Below are 21,493 nucleotides of genomic sequence, written 5' to 3' on the forward strand. Positions count from 1 at the left end.
ACAGTTTTTAAAAAATATATATTTTTATTAGTTTTCAGATTTTTACAAATCCGTCCAAATTACTTTGAGTTATTGAGTTAATTATTAGCCTGCTAAACACCCAGTGAGTTTTCGTATACCTCAGGGGAATTTCCCAATGTCAAACCTTTCAACAATGCACATGCTGGCATTCTCTTTATAGATCTATCATTTTTATTAAATCTCCAAAAATATTCCCAAACATTTATCATCATATACAGATTTCTGCCCCCAACACAATTTTCTTCTTCACTTCCTGCCCCTCCTTTCCCAATGTTTGCTTTTTTACTTCTTTTTGCTAGCTGTTTTAGCACATACAGAAACTCTGCATTTTAGTATACAATTAAACTGTTATCCTTAACATGTCCTCTCTGGGGTCAGCCTCTCATCGGGAGGTCCTTCTCTGCAAACGCTTGGGGTGATTCCCTCCTGCTCTTTGCCCTCCACAGCCAGCCGCTGGTGGACGTCACCCAGAAGCCAACCAGCACCCATCTGGACAAGTTCCTGTATCGCTTCCGCAGCACCAATCTCAACCAGATTGTCGAGGCGGCTCTGAGGTTGAAGCATGAAGACTCTGACCTGCAGATGGTGCTGGACCAGGCGGAAGACTGGCTCTCCAGGCTGAAATCCATGGCGGAGGAGGTGAGGGCCTTGCCTCGCATTCGTTCATTTTGTAAAGTTTGCACATCACTTGCTTCTATAAAAAGAACCCTCAAAGTGGTTTGCGAAAAAGATAAAACAAGAAGAATGGTCAAGAATGATCGAAGGCTTTCGAAAAGTTAAAATAACTTTTGGAAAGATGAAGCCAGTTTTCTAAACATCTGGGCAGGGCTGGATTGAGGTCTGATGAGGCCCTCAGCTACTGAAGGTAATGAGGCCCTTTATGTGTCCAGCTGTCCTTTGTCAACAACAAATTGTCGCTGTTTTTTTATGTTGAATATATGCTATATGGTAATTTATGGACCTAATAGGTATCTCAAGCCATTTGCACATGTTGCCTTGCAACCAGTCCATGCAGAATGTTGTCACCCTCTTTTCCGCCTGGCTTTTCTCACGAGTAGGGTTGCCATACATTCGATTTCCCTGGACATATCTGGAATCCTGTGGTTGACAGCAGTGTCCATGTGAAAATCGGGGAAATGTCCGGGAAAATCCAGGCGTATGGCAGCCCATATCGACAGTGCCATTTTTTTTTTCTGTTTCCCCATAAAAATAGCTTTAAAATGCCTTTTTCGTGATCTTGCCCAAAAAGCTCAACAGCTTTGCTCCCAAACCTCTCTTCCAGCCTCAGAACAGCCTGCCGGACGTGGTCATCTGGATGCTGCAGGGCGACCGGCGCGTGGCTTACGCCCGGGTGCCGGCCCACGAGGTCCTCTTTTCCAGGAGCGGGGCCAGTTGCTGCGGCAAAAACTGCGGGAAGCTCCAGACCATTTTCTTGAAGGTAGGCTCCGCTGGCGCCAAAATGTCTTTAAGGAAAAAGAAAAGAAAATCAATTCTTTTTGTGAAATGTTTAGGGCGCCGGATTGCAGAAACGACCTCGATGCGGTTTTGCAAAGAGAGAAAACTGTAAAATGGTTGGGATAAATACACTTGTTGTTGTTGTTTAGTCGTTTAGTCGTGTCCAACTCTTCGTGACCCCCTGGACCAGAACGCACCAGGCACTCCTGTCTTCCACTGCCTCCCGCAGTTTGGTCAAACTCATGCTGGTATCTTCAAGAACACTGTCCCACCATCTCGTCCTCTGTCGTCCCCTTCTCCTTGTGCCCTCCATCTTTCCCAACATCAGAGTCTTTTCTAGGGAGTCTTCTCTTCTCATGAGGTGGCCAAAGTCTTGGAGCCTCAGCTTCAGGATCTGTCCTTTCAGTGAGCACTCAGGGCTAATCTCCTTAAGAATGGATAGGTTTGATCTTCTTGCAGTCCATGGGACTCTCAAGAGTCTCCTCCAGCACCAGAATTCAAAAGCATCAATTCTTCGGCAGTCAGCCTTCTTTATGGTCCAGCTCTCACTTCCATACATCACTACTGGGAAAACCATAGCTTTAACTATACGGACCTTTGTTGGCAAGGTGATATCTCTGCTTTTTAAGATGCTGTCTAGGTTTGTCATTGCTTTTCTCCCAAGAAGCAGGCGTCTTTTAATTTCGTGGCTGCTGTCACCATCTGCAGTGATCATGGAGCCCAAGAAAGCAAAATCTCTCACTGCCTCCATTTCTTCCCCTTCTATTTGCCAGGAGGTGATGGGCCCAGTGGCCATGATCTTTGTTTTTTTGATGTTGAGCTTCAGACCATATTTTGCACTCTCCTCTTTCACAGCTGGTGCCCCAAAGAGTACCTATGTAGGTATCAACCAGCAGGGAGTTCCCAAGTTTAGGCACCACCAAACGAAATGATTGGGTTCTTACAAAGGCAGAGTGGCTGTTCCTTGACACCCCAAAATAGGGACGGGATGAGACTTGTGGTGGGGGGCGGAGTGGGGCTTTTGGCAAGAGCTGTGATCCAGCCGTCGCCTGGAAGGCAGAGGGATGCTGGATTTTGATGGCTTCTCCTCGGTTTTGTCTCAGTGTCCTCAAGGAGAGGTGATGGGGCCCAGGATCCCGGCCCAGATCCGGGTGCAACTGTGGCTGGGGCTGGCTGTAGACGAGAAGGAATTCAACAAGTCAGCCGAGGGGAGGCTCTCAGTCTTCGCTGAAACGGTGAGCCAAATTCTCTTGGGTTGAGCTGGGCTTGGACTGCGTGGAGTCATAGAATGGCAGAGCTGGAAGGGAATCACAAACCCTCCAAGCACCCCTATTTTCCAGGGACAGCCCTGGATTTACAGAAGCCATCCTGGTTTCTGATTTGATTCTGGAATGCCTGCTTTTCCTTAGTACATCCCTATATTCATCAGAGAAATGTTGGAGGGTCTGGAGTCATGCGACCCCCGAGCCAAGGAGATAAGGAACTAGACAACCTTTACAAGACACCTGAAGGCAGCCCTTTGCGTGGCGAGTTCCCGCCCCCCCCAGTGGAAATAAAGACACATAAGGCCACAACTTTATTGGTTACAGGTGATGAGCGGTATTGGCTTGGGCATTGGTCCTAACCGACTATATCCGACTCCAGCCCGTCCGCTTGAAGTCCGGGAAGGGTTAACCATCAGTAGGGGGAGTCCCGCTGATGCACATCAACTAGGAACTCCCCTGGGGTCACCGCTCGGGGGCGTGCCTTGGGCCCTCACCCCCATAGGCTTTGGACAGGGCCACGCCCCCTGGAATCCTTTACCAGACTGCCCTTCAATATGCGGGGCAGGTGATGGCGCTTCCTCCCCTCTTCCAACTACAGAGCAATACCAATGCCTAACCGCCAATACCCAGAAAGTTGTGACGATTTGCTACGAAGTAGGCGAAAACCAAGTGGCTGGTGCCAATTTGCCAAGTGGAAAAATTCCTACCAGGCCCCTCAATGGCGACCAACCAAGATCCATAGCAAGGTCAAGGAATGAAAACCTTAAAGGGCGGGAGGGTGGGAAACAGGAACAGCTGGTGGGTGGCAAAAGTGGGAGATCCCTGCCGCACCTGCCTTAAATAGGGCAGGCCACGCCCCCAGAGCCAGCCGATTGGCTGGCCAGGGGGTGACGTGGCCGGGGATTCCCCCAATCGCACGGGGGCTGGGCCGTGAAGCCCACGACTCCACTTCCTCTGCAGGGTGGAAGTGGCTTTATAGTTTTATTATGTTTTTATATATGTTGAAAGCTGGCTGGGCAACCCAGTCAGATGGGCAGGGAACTGGATGTCCCTATTTTCATTGGAGAAAAGTTGGAGGGTCTGGAATCACAGCTGAGGAACCTCTGACCGATAGCTGTCTGGCCTCTGCTTAAAAACTTCCAAGAAGGGGAGAGCCCACTACCTTCCCTTTCCACTCTTGAATACTTCTTGTTGTCAGAAGGTTTTTTAAGTCAGTCTCCTTTTTTGCCACTGGTATGAAGGGCATTTGTTTTTTCCTTTTTGCCTTTAAAAAACCTTTCAATCCAAAACTCATTTTTATTTGCACCTAATTAAAATATCCTTCTGTTTGTGCATCCACGCGACTTGTTTTCAAAGGAGATCTTTAGTCCCCTCCCCGCTTGTAGCTCTTCAGCTGAAATAGAGAATTATGCTTTTAGTCCTCAGGATTACAAAGGGGTCTTTGTAGCCCTCGATAAGGGCAAGTCCATGTTTCCTTGACTTCTACCGTCAGACAGGCAGATGCATAAAATACATGGAATCACCTGGAGGTTTTGGGGAAGATTGTTGCAGACACTTACCTGCAAGTAAGTCCCAGGGAACTGACTGGGATGGCCCTAAATGGCCTCGGCCCAGTATTCCTGGAGGAGCGTCTCCACCCCCATCGTTCAGCCCAAACACTGAGGTCCAGCGCCAAGGGCCTTCTGGCGGTTCCCTCCCTGCGAGAAGTCAAGTTACAGGGAACCTGGCAGAGGGCCTTCTCGGTAGTGGCACCCGCCCTGTGGAACGCCCTCCCATCAGATGTCAAAGAGAACAACAACTACCTGACATTTAGAAGACTTCTGAAGGCAGCCCTGTTCAGGGAAGTTTTTAATGAATGACATTTTAATGTATTTTTAATCTTTGTTGGAAGCCGCCCAGAGTGGCTGGGGAAGCCCAGCCAGATGGGCGGGGTACAAATAATAAATTATTTCAGGAGCTTTTGAACAGTGAAACATACAAAAGCAAAGCTTTTTGGCCAGTGAAGCAAACACACCCCTCTCCTATGATACACAGCATCCAAGGGCAACTCAACGACACAAAGGCACATTTTCTATCAGCTTAGACATTTCCCTCTTGCAATAACGCCAGTGTTTCACAGGGTTTTCTCTCTGTGTGTGTAGGGGCGTATGTTTCAGGGTCTGTCCTCTTTGGTGATTTCCTCACCCTTTTCCTTGCTTCTTCTCCATTAAAATACTTTCCCCCTTCCTCCTGTCTGTTTCCTGTCTCAGTATGAAAACCAGACCAAGCTGGCCTTGGTTGGGAACTGGGGTACCACCGGCTTGACGTACCCCAAATACTCGGATGTCACCGGGAAGATTAAGCTGCCAAAGGACAGCTTCAGACCCTCCACTGGCTGGGCCTGGGCTGGAGACTGGTTCGTCAGCCCTGAGAAGACGTGAGTACAAAGAATTGGGGTTGTCGAGTTGGAAGGGACCCTCGAGGCTCATCTAGTCCACCCCCCCACAATGCAGGAATCTCAGCTAAAGCATCCCTGACAGATGGCCATCCAGATGGCTTAAAAACCTCCAAGGTAGGCGAGGCCACTTGCAAGGGAGACTGAATGAATTTTATTATTTCGGTCACAGACCAGTTCCAGCCCACATACAATATCAAGGAAGTCATAAAACACGATAGGGATACATTTGAATTTGCAATTAGGTATAACAGGGACAATACAGATATAGCAACAGTTAAATATATATATAAATTAAAACTTAGTCACTAACATATAACCTAAAATTATCACTTAAGGCCTTAATCATTACGATAGCACAACTTGTTCCCTAAGTTTTATGGCAATCGCACAGAATTTGGCTACCCTTAACGTGATCTCGGGACCCTTGTCCTCTACCAGGGATTTTAGACATTGAAGTTCGGATTCATTTGGAGATTTTTGCGTAGCAGGGGTAATAAATACCGAGCGTATATCCCCGTAGAAACGGCAACGTAACAAGGCATGAGAGACAGTTTCTACCTCCATCAAGTCGCAGGGGCAGACTCGTTCCGCGTATGGTTTACCCTCAAATCTGCCCTAGCAAGGGAGACTGTTCCATTGTCAAAGAGCTCTTAAAGTTCTTCTTGATGTTGAGTCAAAATCTCCTTTCTTGTTGTTTGAAGTCATGGGTTCAAGTCCTGCGCTCCAGAGCAGGAGAAAACAAGCTTGTTCCTTCTTCCGTTCAATGGCCCTTGAGATATGATAGTTTGAGAATTATCAGCTGTTAGGCCCTCTGCTGCTCTGGCCAGTGGAATTTTCCAATGGTACCCCGCTAGCAATAGACATACGGAGCTATTTTTGGTGTCAATGCACAACCAAACAATGATACTTACCACTCCCCGTCGTCTCTCCATCCCACTCAACACAGGTTGCTGTACGATGTGGATGCTGGGCACATGAGCTTCGTGGAGGAAGTCTTCGAGAATCAAGTGCGCCTTCCCGGCGGTCAGTGGATCCACATGGCGGAGGCCTACACTGACGTGGTGAGGAACCCCCTCTTCGGACACTTCCGTAGAAACTGGCTCCGTTGTGTGGCAATGTTCAGGGATGCAGGAGACGATATATTGTTTTGATTATAGCCTTTCCAACTTGTGTTAACAAGTTCACAATTTAGCAGAGTAACATTCCCCTTTTAAACTCACAGCGGATGCGTTAGCTCAGGCTCGCTAAAGCCTCTATAATAACTGTTCTGGTATTTTCCCCTTATTCCCTCATAAAAGATAAGACACAACACAGTCTTCTATAAAAGTATAAAAAGGTTTATTCACACATCTTTCTGTTCACAATAGGATCCCAGAAGGCAGCCTTATCTTAGAAAAATAACATATACCTAGAAACTATCTCATAAGAAGACAGCCCCTTTGTCCTCTCTTGGCTGGAAGAGAGCATCTGTGGCTAAGCAGATGTTGCTTCTTCAATGCATGTGGTCAAAGAGAGAGAGAGATGGCTGACCTGCCCTGTGCTTTTGCCGTTACCTGCACAGGTGAGGCTACACCCACCTCTAGTCACATGCAGAGAAAGTCTGTCCCAGCCCAGAAGGAAACAGGAAGTTGACCTGCTGGCTGGAGAAACATTCCTCCCCATGTGTAAACATGTTCACTCTAGGAAAGTTGTACTTGACAGCTCTTGTGTTTCACATCCCACATGTTGGTTTAGGGGAGCTTTCCACAACCTCCACCCTTCGGAAAAGGACTGGGTTTCACGGGCTCCCCCTCTTCTTTTCCAGAATGGGGAGAAAGTCCTGTCTAAGGATGAGATCGAATGTCCCTTGGGATGGAAATGGGAAGACGTGGAATGGGACACGGATCTCAACAGAGCAGTCGATGAGAGAGGTATTTTTTTGGGGGTGCTCCCTGTTTCCTTTAAATCCCCTTTACTCTGTCCTCCATGGCAATCGTCCCTTGGTGGGCAAAACCTCCTCTTGGATATTCAGTCTTCCTGGGGTTTGGTTGCCCTCAAGTCAGCAGACTCATCTGGTGGGCTTTGGCTGGTGCAGATGTTCCAAGTGCAGTTCCACACACTAAACCTTTTGAAATCTGACCCATTGGATCCCCTTTTCCAAGATACTGCCCCCGTGTTTTTGCCCCACGGAGATTGCCAAGTGCGAAGCGGTCCCCCTTGCCCGCTTAAGAGGTCAGGTGTTCCTTCTGGCCACTTCCATGTCCCCTTTTATGTCTTTTTTTTTAAAAATAAATGTTTTCATGTTTATTTAAGCATATTTACAAACAAACAAACAAACAATAAGGTACAGACACTTAACCCCCAAAACCAAAGAGAGTAAAGGGAAAGGGTAAGAAAGAAAAAAGGATGATGTACCCACATCCATTTGACTCCCGTCCACCAGCACTCGTCATATTTAAATTCTTATTTACATTGCATATCATTTATCGCTGTAATTACTTCTTTTATAGTACTATTACGGTATAACATCAAGTCACCTTACAAGCTTAGTCTAAACATATCAGCATGTTATCTTTAGAACAGTGTTTGTTCATATATTCTTCGAACCATTGCACCCTTAATTTCTGGTGTGTTTGATATCTTATTACCGCAGTGAATTTTGCCAGTTCTATAAACTCTGTTAGTTTAATTAACCAATCCTCTTTTGTAGGTATGTGATTTCCTTTCCAGTTCTTTCCAAGGAGTATTCTGGCTGCTGCGATTGCATATAGGAATAGTTTTCTCCTATCTTGTGCTACCTCCTTTCCAACTCTGCTCAGCAAGAATTGTCTTGGGGTTTTCCCCCTATAGATATTCTGAGCATCTTTTTTAATTCTACAGGGATGCAGCTCCAATTTTTTTTTTTTTACTTTTTCATATCCCTTATCTGTCTTGTCTCCAAGGGTGGGAATACGGCTTGACCATCCCGCCAGACCACAGGCCGAAGTCCTGGGTGCCGGCGGAGAAAATGTACCACACGAACCGGCGCAGGCGATGGGTGAGGCTTCGCAGGAGGGACCTGGCGCAGAGGGAAGCTGTGAAGAAGGTACACCTTTTTTGGGGGGTGAGGTTGTGGGTGCAAGAAAAGGGAGAGCATGCCAAGCCAAGCGAACTGCCTCGCCAGAGTGGTGCATGCTCTGGTTATCTCCCGCTTGGACTACTGCAATGCATTCTACGTGGGGCTATCTTTGAAGGTGACCCAGAAACTACAACTAATCCAGCATGTGGCAGCCAGACTTGGGGACTGGGAGCGGCTGCCGAGACCACATAACACCGGTCTTGAAAGACCTACATTGGCTCCCAGTACGTTTCCGAGCACAATTCAAAGTGTTGGTGCTGACCTTGAAAGCCCTAAACAGCCTTGGCCCAGTATATCTGAAGGAGCATCTCCACCCCCATCGTTCTGCCCGGACGCTGAGGTCCAGCTCCGAGGGCCTTCTGGCAGTTCCCTCACTGCAAGAAATGAGGTTACAGGGAACCAGGCAAAGGGCCTTCTTAGTGGTGGCGCCCTCCATGTGGAACGCCCTCCCACCAGATGTCAAAGAGATAAACAACTACCTGACGTTTAGAAGACATCTGAAGGCAGCCCTGTTTAGGAAATTTTGTAATGTGTGACATTTTAATGTATTTTTAATCTTGTTAGAAGCCGCCCAGAGTGGCTGAGGAAACCCAGCCAGATGGGTGGGGTACAAATAATAAATTATTATTATTATTATTATTATTATTATTATTATTATTATTATTATAGAATCATAGAATGGTAGAGTCAGAAGGGACCCCAAAGGCCATTTAGGCCAACCCCTTGCGATGCAGGAATCTCAACCAGATCACCCACGACAGGTGGCCACACAACCGCTGCTTAAAAAACCTCTCTTGGTTGCTGGACAATGTCAGCACTGACAGACAGCAAGCAATGGCTCTCCAGGATTTCAGACAGGACCTTCCTTTTCTTTTCTTTTCTTTTCTTTTTTCTTTTTGGTAAATTTATTTTTTTGGGTTTTTCAAATTAAAATTTTCCAATAACATATCAACATACAATATACCGTATTTTTCGCTCTATAGGACGCACTTTTCCCCCTCCAAAAATGAAGGGGAAATGTGTGTGCGTCCTATGGAGCGAATGCAGGCTTTCGCTGAAGCCTGGAGAGCGAGAGGGGTACGCAGCGACCCCTCTCGCTCTCCAGGCTTCAGGCAGCTATCCGCAAGCCTTCTGAGCGCAGCAGGAGTTCCCCCCGGGCTCTGAAGGCTTGTGGATAGCAGCCTGTTCTGGGGGCTGGGGGCTGTGGTTGGGGGAAGCTCGGGCTTCCCCTGTCCCCAGCCCCTTAAGCTCCGGGAGCATCGGCGAGGTTGAGCGCAATCTTGCCACCGCTCCTAGCCCTGTTCTGGGGGCTGGGGAAAAAAATAATTCCCCCCTTTATTCCCCCCCTAAAAACTAGGTGCGCCCTATGGTCCGGTGCGCCCTATGGAGCGAAAAATACAGTAAAAGAATCTCTGGACTTCCTTCCCCCCCTTTGTGGATCCTATTTTTAATCATTTCCTCCTGCATCTTTTATAATCAAGTCTATTATTATTATTATTATTATTATTATTATTATTATTATTATTATTATTTTATTATTATTGTTTAGAAGACATCCGAAGGCAGCCCTGTTTAGGGAAGCTTTTAATGTTTAACAGACTACTGTATTTTAATACTTTGTTGGAAGCCGCCCAGAGTGGCTGGGGAAACCCAGCCAGATGGGTGGGGTATAAATAATAAATTATAATTATTATTACATCTCCATTGTGTCCAAAGTTCACCATTAAATTACAAGTGACATTCAATCCCACTAACGATTTTAACTGTTTACAATTTTTTTAAAGATAGATTATAAATTTCCCCATTCCTTATTAAAAATTTGGTCTTCCTGATTTCTGATTCTTCTGGTCATATCTGCTGATTTTGGCATAATCCATCAACTTAATCTGCCATTCTTGTCTGGCAGGGACCTTATCGTCTTTCCATCTCTAGGCTAATAGCAATTGCGCAGCCGTGGTCGCGTACATAAATAGACTTTTCTGCTCCCTTGGGATTTTGGCACCTAAAATTCCTAAAAGGAAGGCTTCGGGGTTCCCTCACCTCTCCCAAAAGCCCGCAGAACTGCGCAACCCCTTTAAAGAGATTGCGGCTTCTCCTGGCTTTTCTGGGAAGTGGGGGAATTCACCCACCTCCCGCAAAACTGGCAGAAGCCGCGCAACTCCTTTAAAGAGATCGTGGCTTCTCCTGGCTTTTCTGGGAGGTGGGAGAAGGGACTGAAGCGTCCAGTCAGTCCCTTCTCCCTCCTGTGGAAAAGCCCGCAAGAGTGCACGGAGCTTGTTTGCGGCTCTTGGGGGCTTTTCCCGCCTGCCTCCCCCCTACATTCGCTCCATAGGGCGCACACACATTTTCCCTTGCTTTTTAGGAGGGAAAAAGTGCGTCCTATGGTGCGAAAAATACGGTATTTTAAACATTTTTTTCAGTTCATTATATATCAGACAGGGGACATTCCCAGCCCTTCTTGGAGATGTCACTGGGATTCGAACCCAGGACTTTCTGTATGCAGAGCAGATACTCAAAGCCACTGAGCCAGGGCACTTTTTGCTGCAGCATCCAACCTTGGGTCTCCTGCTGTTGTTGAATTACAACCAGGGCTGCCATACATCCGGGTTTCCCCAGACATGTCCAGTGCAGCAAAATGTCTGGGGTATGTCCCCCCCCCTTGATTTTCACTTTGGGAAATATGGCAACCCCTACTGACAACTCCCGACATCCCTAGCTAGCAGGACCAGCAGTCAGGGATGCTGGGAGTTGTAGTCCAACGGCATTTGGGGACCCAGAGTCGAGAAGGACTCTCTAGTACTGCCTGACTCCTAGGAGAAATAAAAATATATATTTTTATGGCCAGTAGCACCTTAGCGACCAACTCAGTTTGTTCTGGGTCTAAGCTTTCGTGTGCATGCACACTTCTTCAGATATATGGAAACAGAAGTCACCAGATCCTTATATATAGTAGGAGGGTGAGGTGGGGTTTTTTATCAGGAGGGTAGTAGGAGATGGGTGATTGACTCAATGGGTATTCTTAATGGAGAAATCTGAGGGCTCCCTTGGATAAAAACCAAGGACACCAGCCAGGATTACCAGAGCAAAACAGCAGCCAGTCGGCTTGGTCTTGATTGAAGACTGCCGCAACAGGACTCCCACCTGCCACCAGGTGAAACAGGATGGAAGCCCGGAACAAAAGAGCCCTCAAACTTTTATTAGCTGCTAATCCCCCTGTTACACCCCCCCCAAACTACATCACGGTTACATCATGAAAGGGGAGGTCTGGTGACAGTAATCTGAGCATCCTGGACCCTGCCCCATGGTTCCCCTTGCCCTCCACCAAACACCCATCAAGTGTAATAAAAGAGATATTTACATTTCCCTGTTTCCCAGCCAAGTTCATCACACCCTTTTGTCTTCATTTGGGTTTGTGATTTCTGGAATGGCTACCTGTCTGGCACTTAGGTATCAGGATGCCAGGAATTATCGCTCAGGCAGAGGGGCTGCTGAGCAGCTGAGCTCACATGTCTATATGAATTTCTGAGTGAGCCAAAACATAGAGACATTTATCAGTGAATTGTTACATTTGGTATTGTGCAGCAGAGGCCCTTTGAATAGATAGGAAGAAACTGTGATGAAGTGTTTTGTGGGGACAAGTCACAAAAGTCACAAAAGCGATTGTGCTGGTTTTGGTAGTGGGCTGCATGTGCGTGATATCTGCTGGAGGGGCAACCCCCCAACCTATACATAAATTCCTGCAACAGTGTGGTAAACCTGTTAATGGCTGTTAACAACTGCAATTAGTCCTACAGGAAAAAGCCAGGGACTTTTCCTAGGAGGTGAGGATCAAAGTTAGTTGGACTTGCTTGAGCTCTTCTCTAGGGGTCTCCCTTGCACAGCAAATCCACCAGCGCAGAGAGGGAAACCCCCAGAAGTTTTATTTGCTGCTTTTAAACCTTTAAATCGAAAGAGACCCATGATTATGGTGGGGAAGAGGGGCTAGGAAGATGCAGCGAGGAGGACCCAGGTGGAGACTCAGCGCTGTGGGATGCAATTTCCTGGTCCGGATTACCTGGTTTTTTTAAAAAAATTCTGAAAGCCCCTCATTCCATGAAAGACTCACAAAGGGCTTATCCACAGTCACTTTTCCTCTGCCATTTCCAGGCACCTGAAAGCTGTGTCTGTACGCTCTCTTGTTTTTTTAAGCTAGGGAGCTTTCCCTGCAAAAACCCGCTCTTTAAAGCAGAATCGTAGCAAATGGCCATGGAATACCCCATTTGTTGCTCTTCAGGTTGACAGAGCGGGTTTTTGCAGGGAAATCCCCAGGGCAAAAAGGAAAAACAGGGGGGCACTTGAGTACACAGCTTTAAAACACAGAACTGCTCCTGGACAAAAAGTCTCAGGCTGGGGTGCCAACTGGAATAAAATTGGGGGGGGGAGGAGGTAAGCTCTGCCCCACATAATTGATTACAGGATGCAAAACACACACTATTTGAATGGCAAAAAAATGTTGGGGCACCAGTCCCCTCAAATGTTTTATGGGGGGGGGAGACGAAGGGACCTGGGACCCTAGGCATTCCACTCTCCCACCACCAATGGCAGGGTTTGTCTCTCCTATGTCAGCTGGCTGAAGAATGGGCTGACTCTGAGGACGTGCACAGACGCGCCGCTGTGGGTTGCAGATGCTGCAGGTTATGAACATGCATCCTGCACGGATCACATTCACAACCTGAGAGTCCACTGTATATCATTTCCCAGTGAGCTTTAACCTTACTACAAGACCACCACATTTGATGATGATGATGATGATGATGATGATGATGATAATAATATTTTATTTATATCCCGCCCTCCCCAGCCAAAGCCAGGCTCAGAGTGGCTAACAACAGTAAAATTATACAACATTCGAAAATCAATTCATTCTAAAATCAATTCAGAATCGAATGAATGGCAACCATTGGGTTCTGTGAGGATTGCCAAAGGAGGGAGTCAGACTGTGCCTTGGCCAAAGGCCTGGTGGAACAGCTCTGTCTTGCAGCCCCTGCGGAAAGATGTCAAGTCCTACAGGGCCCTAGTCTCTTGGGACAGAGCGTTCCACCAGATCGGGGCCACAGCCAAAAAAGCCCTGGCTCTGGCTGAGGCCAGCCTAACCTCCCTGTGGCCCAGGACCTCCAAGATGTTTTTGTTTGAAGACCATAAGGTCCTCCGTGGGACATAACCAGGAGAGGCGGTCCTGTAGGTACGAGGGTCCTAGGCCGTATAGGGCTTTAAATGTTAAAACCAGCACCTTAAAGTTGATCCTGTACTCCACCGGGAGCCAGTGCAGCTGGTATAGAAGCGGGTGAATGTGATCCCGCAGCGAGGACCCCGTAAGGAGTCTCACCGCGGCATTCTGCACCCACTGGAGTTTCTGGGCCCGTCTCAAGGGCAGCCCCACCTAGAGCGAGTTACAGTAATCCAGTCTGGAGGTGACTGTCGTGTGGATCACAGTGGCTAGGTCAGGGCGAGAGAGGTAAGGAGCCAACTGCTTAGCTCAGAACCTTCTTTCCCCTCTTTCCCGCGGTATAAACAGGAGGAGCTGGAAGGCGAAGGCTGGGAATATGCCTCGCTCTTTGGCTGGAAGTTCCACCTGAAGTACTGCAAGACCGACTCCTTCCGCCGCCGGCGCTGGAGACGTCGGATGGAGCCCCTCGAGCAAACAGGCGCCGCGGCCGTCTTTGCCCTGGAAGGGGCCCTGGTAGGTTCCCCATATTCTTCCTTTTAGGGTGGGGGGCTCTGCGCTGCCTGTTCAGCTGTGAGTCGGCAGAATGGGGTCCGTGAGGAGCAGGGCATGCGCCACCACCGCCTCCTGCCACTGTGCCCTGACCCCAACCCCAGCGGTGCACAACCCCCGTTCCTGTCTCCAAAGTAAAGACCCTTGAGGGAATACCGTATTTTTCGCTCTATAAGACACACTTCCCCCCTCCTAAAAAGTAAGGGGTAATGTGTGTGCATCTTATGGAGTGAATGGAGGCAGGAGGCTCTGCTCAGCGCTCCCTTTAAAGAGCTGCGTGGAGCGTGTGTGCGGCTCTTGGGGGCTTGAGAGCCAGTGTGGTGTAGTGGTTAAGAGCGGTAGTCTTGTAATCTGGGGAACTGGGTTCGAGTCTCCGCTCCTCCACATGCAGCTGCTGGGTGATCTTGGGCTAGTCACACTTCTCTGAAGTCTCTCAGCCCCACTCACCTCACAGAGTGTTTGGTGTGGGGGAGGAAGGGCAAGGAGAATGTTAGCCGCTTTGAGACTCCTGAAGGGGAGTGAAAGGCGGGATATCAAATCCAAACTCCTCCTCCTCCTCCTCCTCTTCTTCTTCTTCTGCCTCAGGAAAGTGAGGAAAATCCTCAGGGATGATTCACACTCTGGCTGGCACTTTCTTGATCTCCTGCCCTGAAAGTGAAAGGGCCAATGTCCTAATGCTGTTATTCAGATCTACGGTGTGCCCCCATTTGGAACAGGGTGTGCTGTGTTCTGGTCACCTTGCCTCCCAAAGGATCTTGTTGAGTTGGAAAAGCCTCACAAACAGAAAGCCAAAATAAGAGGGATGTCCCATTCCATCATGAAAATTTTACTCTTTATACACCACCCAGCCCGACTGGGTTGCCCCAGCCACGCCGGGCAGCTACCAACATATAGAAAAAACATAATAAAACATTAACTTCCCTCTATAGGATTGCCTTCAGACGGCTCAGGGGTGGGATAACTCCATACCCTTCAACATATATCCAGCAAAAATAGGGACATCCTAAGGAAAAGTGGGACATTTCAGGATCAATTCTGGAGAGAGTGATGCTTCTGAATGGTGGCTGCTAGAAACCGCAGGAAGGGACAGTGCTACTGGGTTCAGATACTGCTTGCTGGTCTCCCAAAACGGGCCTCTGATTTTGGTGGACCTTGGGGTCTCAAACTTCAGAGATGCCCCGTGCAATGTTAAAATTTGGTGCCGCCCCCTCACCTTTCATTCTGCTTCAACCAGAGGCAGGGCCTTTTCAACACTGGCCCCGACTTGGTGGAACGCTCTGTCTCATGAGACCAGGGCCCTGCGGGATCTGATTTCTTTCCACAGGGCCTGTAAGACAGAGTTGTTCCGCCTGGCCTTTGGCTTGGAATCCACTTGATCCCCTTCCCCTCTTTCCTTTTTCGTTTCTCCTTCTGTGATGGAACTCCTATTTGGGGACTTCCCTGGCTTTTTTCTGGCCCACGTAGGACCAGTCTGGATAGTTGGCCTTGGTGAAGACTTGACGTTTTTATCCCCCAAAAAGTTTTTGATTTGAGTTTCCACTGAAAGGAGGCTTCATTTTAATGTTTAAATGTTTAAATGTTGTATTTTAATCTTTTTTTTTTAGTTGTATTTCGATCAATTGTTTTATATCAGGTGTTAGCCACCCTGAGCCTGGTCTTGGCTGGGGAGGGCGGGGTATATAAAAAAATATTATTATTATTATGGCACCCCTGATGCTCTGTGTCCCGTGCAACCAAACCTCTCACTCCCCCCCAAATCCTCCTTCTGGCTGGACCAGATGGCCCCCCTCTGGCCTGATCCAGCAGACTCTTCTGAGGTCCTTATGGCATTAACCTCTGGCAGACCACTGGGCCGACCTGGCCCCCTCCAACAAGCTCAAACTACAACTCCCACCGGCGGCGCCTAGGAGTCGTAGTGCCGCACAGTCTGACTGTAGCGGTTTGGCCCGGGCTCTGCCGGGCTGCACCATGGCTTCGGCCCACGAGGTGCCAGGTTCAAGGCCCGTGTCCTTCTGCAGCCGGCCCCGCTTGGGATGACCTCATCCCAGGGAGTCACAGACACCTGTCCAGGGCTGTTTTCCTAGCTGCTTTAAATGCTGCCGAAATCAAGGCCGCTGTTCGCCTGCCTGGCTGGAAGCCTTGCTGTCAACCTCTCCCCCAAAGCTGCCCCTCACCGGCTCCCCCTTCCCACATTTATTTTCTTAACTAATATGCTGGCTTTCTTAAGACATTGGATTTCATAATCTCTTGGCTTTTCAAGGAGCTAATGGGAACCAAAGAACTCCCAGCACAAAGACGCAATTATATTTCCCCCTCCCTCTGCCTTAGGATTTTCCTTATTTTTTGCTACATTTTGTCCTTTCCTTCTTTCTTGACATTTGGAGTACGTTTTAAACAAGTTAATATATAAAATGTAGTCATGTGGTTTTTTTTTTAAAGGGTGGTTTTTTCCTCCTTTTTTTCCTCTTTGGTATATTCTTATTCGCCTTGAGAACTGGCCAAGTTTCCTTTGCCATATAACTGTGACTGCACACTCCGCATCCCTCAAAATGTGGTTCTGAAGGAGGTGGGCTTCATGGCCTCTGCCTGCCCCAGAAGATGCCCTCTGGGAAGTCTAATCTGGTGCGGAGATTTCCGTTCTTCTTGCTCCTTCTCTTCCTCTTAAGAAGACCCCTGCAGGATCAGGCCAGGGGCCCATCCGGTCCAGGCTCCTGTTCTCACGTTGGCCATGCAGATACAGCAATGGGAAACCGCAAGCAGGAGCACAAGAACACTCTCCGACTCCGTGGAAAACCCAGCTCCCATTTGTTCCAATTCAGTGATGAATAGCGGGTTTTCCCTGGAAAGCAGAGGGGCAAACAAGCAAGCAAGCAAGCCAACCAACCAAAAACCCACTCAGACAGAGACCTCGAAAGCACTGACCTGTGCCTTGAAAATGTGGCACAAATGAATGAGTCCAGACTCCCCAACACTGCAATCTTCTCACAGGGTAGCAGACCCTCCAAAGGTCCCTGTTTTCCAGGGACAACCCTGATTTAGAGAAGCTGTCTCTGTTTCTGCTTTGATGTCCCACTTTTCCTTAAAGATAAAGGGACCCCTGACCGTTAGGTCCAGTTGCGGACGACTGTGGGGTTGCACGCTCATCTCGCTTTACTGGCCGAGGGAGCCGGCGTACAGCTTCTAGCTCATGTGGCCAGCATGACTAAGCCGCTTCTGGCGAACCAGAGCAGCGCATGGAAACGCCGTTTACCTTCCCGCTGGAACGGTACCTATTTGTCTACTTGCACTTTGACGTGCTTTCGAACTGCTAGGTGGGCAGGAGCAGGGACTGAGCAATGGGAGCTCACCCCATCGCGGGGATTCGAACTGCTGACCTTCTGATTGGCAAGTCCTAGGCTCTGTGGTTTAATCCACAGTGCCACCCGCGTTCCAACTTTTCCTTAGGACCTCCATTGGGGAAATGTTGGAGGGCATGGCGTTACCTGACCTGTCTGAAGGCAACCCTGCAGAGGGAAGTTAATGTTTTATTATATTTTTATGCACAGTCATAGCTTGGAAGTTGAATGGAATCCGTTCCGGAAGTCCGTTCAACTTCCAAAACATTTGGAAACCAAAGCACGGCTTCTGATTGGCTTCAGGAAGCTCCTGTAGCTAATCGGAAGCTGCAGAAGCCCCGTCGGACATTCGGGTTCCAAAAATAGTTCACAAACCTGAGCATTCACTTCTGGGTTTGCGGCGTTTGGGAGCCAAAACGTCCGAGTACAAGGCGTTTGGGATCCAAGGTACGACTGTAGGCTGGAAGCTGCGCAGAGTAAAATTATCATGATGGAATGGGATGTCCCTATTTTCATGGGAGAAATACTTATTTTGGCTTCGTGTTTTGAGGCTTTTCCAACTTGACAGGACCCTTTTGGAGGCAAGGTGCCCAGAACACAGCACCCACTATTCCAAATGGGGGCGCCCCATAGATCTGAACAACAGCATTAGGACGTGGGCTGCTCTCCTCTATTCTCCCCAAACTTGGTGTAAAAGGTTCTCTGTACAGCTTCTGCTGTGCATTTAGGAAACTGGCCGGACTCTGCGCTGCGAGTCGGGTGCTGTCGCTGCCGTGGCCTTGGGGTCCCCCCCATAAACCTTGAGCATCACGCAGCCCGCAATCTGGGTGGCGGCAGCCATTGCATCGTGTGGGAAGCCTTTGCCGCTCCAACTAACGGCCAGGGCAACCTGTGTACGTCTTTGTGCATGTGAGACACTCCTGGCTCTCAGCTCCCCAGCAGGAGGTGAACTTTGGAGAGGTTAGGAAATGACGGGGGTGGGGGGGGGCCTGGAGCGCCGTCTCGTCCGGCTGCCTTTCAAGCGCCGGTTTGAGCCGGGATGTTTTACGGGGGACTTTCAAGCGCGGCAGCCCGGCTCTGGTTTCATGTTCATTAGGCTGTAAACAGGATGGGGCTGCAGCCAGGACTGCTACTGTGAGGGCAGCTGGGGGGCCGAAAAACAGGCTTCTGCAGGGCTCTGGTGGGGGGCCTTTGGAGGGGATAGCACCCCCCGCCTTTCCCAAGCTCTCCGCCTTGGGAATCCTGAAATAGAGGCTGTGCTCTGTCTTCCAGCCTGTGTGCGTTCATATGTCCGCTGCCCCCCCTGACAACCTGGCTGCCCCCCACCCCCAATACATCCCTCATGGCTCAAATCCTGCTCGTGGGCTTCCCAGAAGTGGCATCTGGTTGTCCAAAGTGAGGACAGGCAGCTGAACCCGATGGGCCACCAACCTGATCCAGCAGCTTCTCCTTACATTCTGCTGACGCCCTTTTTCTCTCACCCTGCCCCCTGCCCCTCCTGACACCCTGGCAGACCCTCCAAGTGCCCCTATTTCCCAGGGAGAGTCACAGATTTACAGAAGCCGTCCTAGATTCTGATTTGATCCCCAAACACCCCGCTTTTGCTTATTGTTGTTTAGTTGTTCAGTCATGTCCGACTCTTCATGATCCCCTGGACCAGAGCATGCCAGGCACTCCTGTCTTCCGCTGCCTCCCACAGTTTGGTCAAACACATGTTCGTAGCTTCGAGAACACTGTCCCACCATCTCATCCTCTGTCCTCCCCTTCTCCTTGTGCCCTCCATCTTCCCCAGCATCAGGGTCTTTTCCAGGGAGTCTTCTCTTCTCATGAGGTGGCCAAAGTCTTGGAGCCTCAGCTTCAGGATCTGTCCTTCCAGTGAGCACTCAGGGCTGATTTCCTTCAGAATGGAGAGGTTGGATCTTCTTGCAGTCCATGGGACTTTCAAGAGTCTCCTCCAGCACCAGAATTCAAAAGCATCAGTTCTTCGGCGATCAGCCTTCTTGATGGTCCAGCTCACTGCCTTGCCGTGGTGAAGGGGCTTGAATAACTCAGAGAAGCTATGAGCTATGCTGTGCAGGGTCACCCAAGATGGACAGATCATAGTGGAGAGTTTTGACCAAACGTGATCCACCTGGAGCAGGAACTGGCAAGCCACTCCAGTATCCCTGCCAAGAAAACTCCATGGACAAAGACAACAGGCATATAAAAGTTATGACGCTTTTCCTTAGGACGTCCCTATTTTCATCAGAGGGTGGTGCAACCCCTGAGCCAAGGAGATAAGTAACTATACAACCTTTAGAAGACGTCTGAAGGCCTCCCTGTGCAGGGAAGTTTTTTTTTTAAATGTTTAGTGTTTTATTATGTTTTTATATATGTTGGAAGCTGCCCAGAGTGGCTGGGCAAGTCAGATGGGCAGGATAAAAATAATAATAATAATGATAATGATAATAATAATAATAATAATAATAATAATAATAATAATAATAATAATGGAATAAAGGTAAAGGTAAAGGGACCCCTGACCATTCGTTCCAGTTATGGCCGGCTCTGGGGTTGCGGCGCTCATCTTGCTTTACTGGCCGAGGGAGCCGGCGTACAGCTTCCAGGTCATGTGGCCAGCATGACAAAGCCGCTTCTGGCAAACCAGAGCAGCGCACGGAAATGCCGTTTACCTTCCCGCCAGAGCGGTACCTATTTATCTACTTGCACTACGTGCTTTTGAACTGCTAGGTGGGCAGGAGCTGGGACCGAGCAACGGGAGCTCACCCCGTCACGGGGATTCGAACCGCCGACCTTCTGATCAGCAAGTCCTAGGCTCTGTGGTTTAACCCACAGTGCCACCCGCATCCCTAATGGAATAGGACATCCTTATTTCCAGTGGAGAAAAAAATGGAGGGTATTCCCTGGTTGTTCCAGCTCTCCTTCCCCCACCACAGGTGTCCCTTTAAAAAACCACAATGTTCTCTGGTAGGGCTCCCTGTTGGGTGAATTAGCTCTCCAGCCACACCAGCCGCCTTAATTTCTCCAGAGTAGGAACACAACGTACAAGCCTAGAAACAGTTGACCCTTCTCCTCCAGCCTCCTCTTCTCACAGGGGCCAACCAGATGCCTTCATGAGGAACCCTCAAGCAGGACCCGAGTGCAAGAGCAGCTCTCGCCTCCAGCGGTTTCCAGCACCTGAGATTCAGAAGCATCGCTGCCTCCAATTGTGGTGGCAGCTCATAACTTTCGTGGCTAGTAGCCCATCAGTCACCCTCTCCCCTTCCAGGAATTTGCCCAATCCTCTTTTTAACGCCATCCAAATTGGTGGTCATCACTGCCTCTAGTGGCAGGGAGTTCCATAGTTTAACCGCCTGAAGAAGGGCTTTCATTTATCTGTCCCGAATCTTCCAACTTCATGGGATGTCTGCAAGTCCTAGTGTTGAGAGAGAAGGAGAGAAACTTTTCTTTCTCTGCTTTCTCTGTGCCAGGCATAATTTCATAAACTTCTGTCTTCTTGCCTTTGCTCCAAACTAAAAAGTCCCAATCTTCTAGGAAATTTGCTCCACCCCCTTGATTAATTTGATCATCCTTTTCCAACTCTACAGCTCCATCCTTTTTGAGGCGAGGACCAAAATGGGACTCAGTTTTCCAAATGTGGCCGCACCATAGATTTGTATAAGGGCAGGGTGTTATTGGCCCCTCTTACTTTCAATTCCTTTCCTAATGAACCCTGTCATGGAATTCACCTTTTTCACAGCCGCTGAACATTGGGTTAACCCAGGGGTCAGCAAACCTTTTCAGCAGGGGGCCGGTCCACTGTCCCTCAGACCTTGTGGGGGCCGGACTATATTGTGAAAAAAATAATGAACGAATTCCTATGCCCCACAATAAAAGGACACATTCTACTCATGTAAAAACACGCTGATTCCCAGACCATCCGTGGGCTGGATTTAGAAGGTGATTGGGCCAGATCCGGACCCCGGGCCTTAGTGGGTTAACCTCTTCATTCAGGTATCTGTATCTGCTAGGACTCTCTGAGGTCTCGTTCCTGGTCAGTCACTGCCAGTTCAGACCCCATGAGCATGGATGTGGCATCGATACTGTTTGCATTCTGACATGCACTCCTTTACACTTTTTGACAGGGAA

The 21,493-nt window shown here is 48.8% G+C and overlaps 1 protein-coding gene across 8 annotated transcripts in view; it reads left to right on the forward strand.

Annotated features, from left to right (window-relative positions):
• The window catches only part of DYSF (dysferlin), a 223,052-nt gene that overhangs the window by 73,944 nt on the left and 127,615 nt on the right, over window positions 1-21,493 (forward strand). For all 8 annotated transcript variants that reach the window (XM_083631547.1, XM_083631549.1, XM_083631552.1 and 5 more), the window contains 8 exons: window positions 468-660; window positions 1,304-1,459; window positions 2,580-2,711; window positions 4,991-5,157; window positions 6,125-6,239; window positions 6,983-7,088; window positions 8,100-8,241; window positions 13,820-13,994. In XM_083631547.1, the coding sequence (XP_083487673.1) occupies window positions 468-660; window positions 1,304-1,459; window positions 2,580-2,711; window positions 4,991-5,157; window positions 6,125-6,239; window positions 6,983-7,088; window positions 8,100-8,241; window positions 13,820-13,994 (1,186 nt within the window). The remainder of the gene's footprint in view (window positions 1-467; window positions 661-1,303; window positions 1,460-2,579; window positions 2,712-4,990; window positions 5,158-6,124; window positions 6,240-6,982; window positions 7,089-8,099; window positions 8,242-13,819; window positions 13,995-21,493) is intronic.

Source organism: Podarcis filfolensis (genome assembly GCF_964270895.1).
Source record: "Podarcis filfolensis genome assembly, chromosome: 9".
NCBI classification, from domain to species: Eukaryota; Metazoa; Chordata; class Lepidosauria; order Squamata; family Lacertidae; genus Podarcis; species Podarcis filfolensis.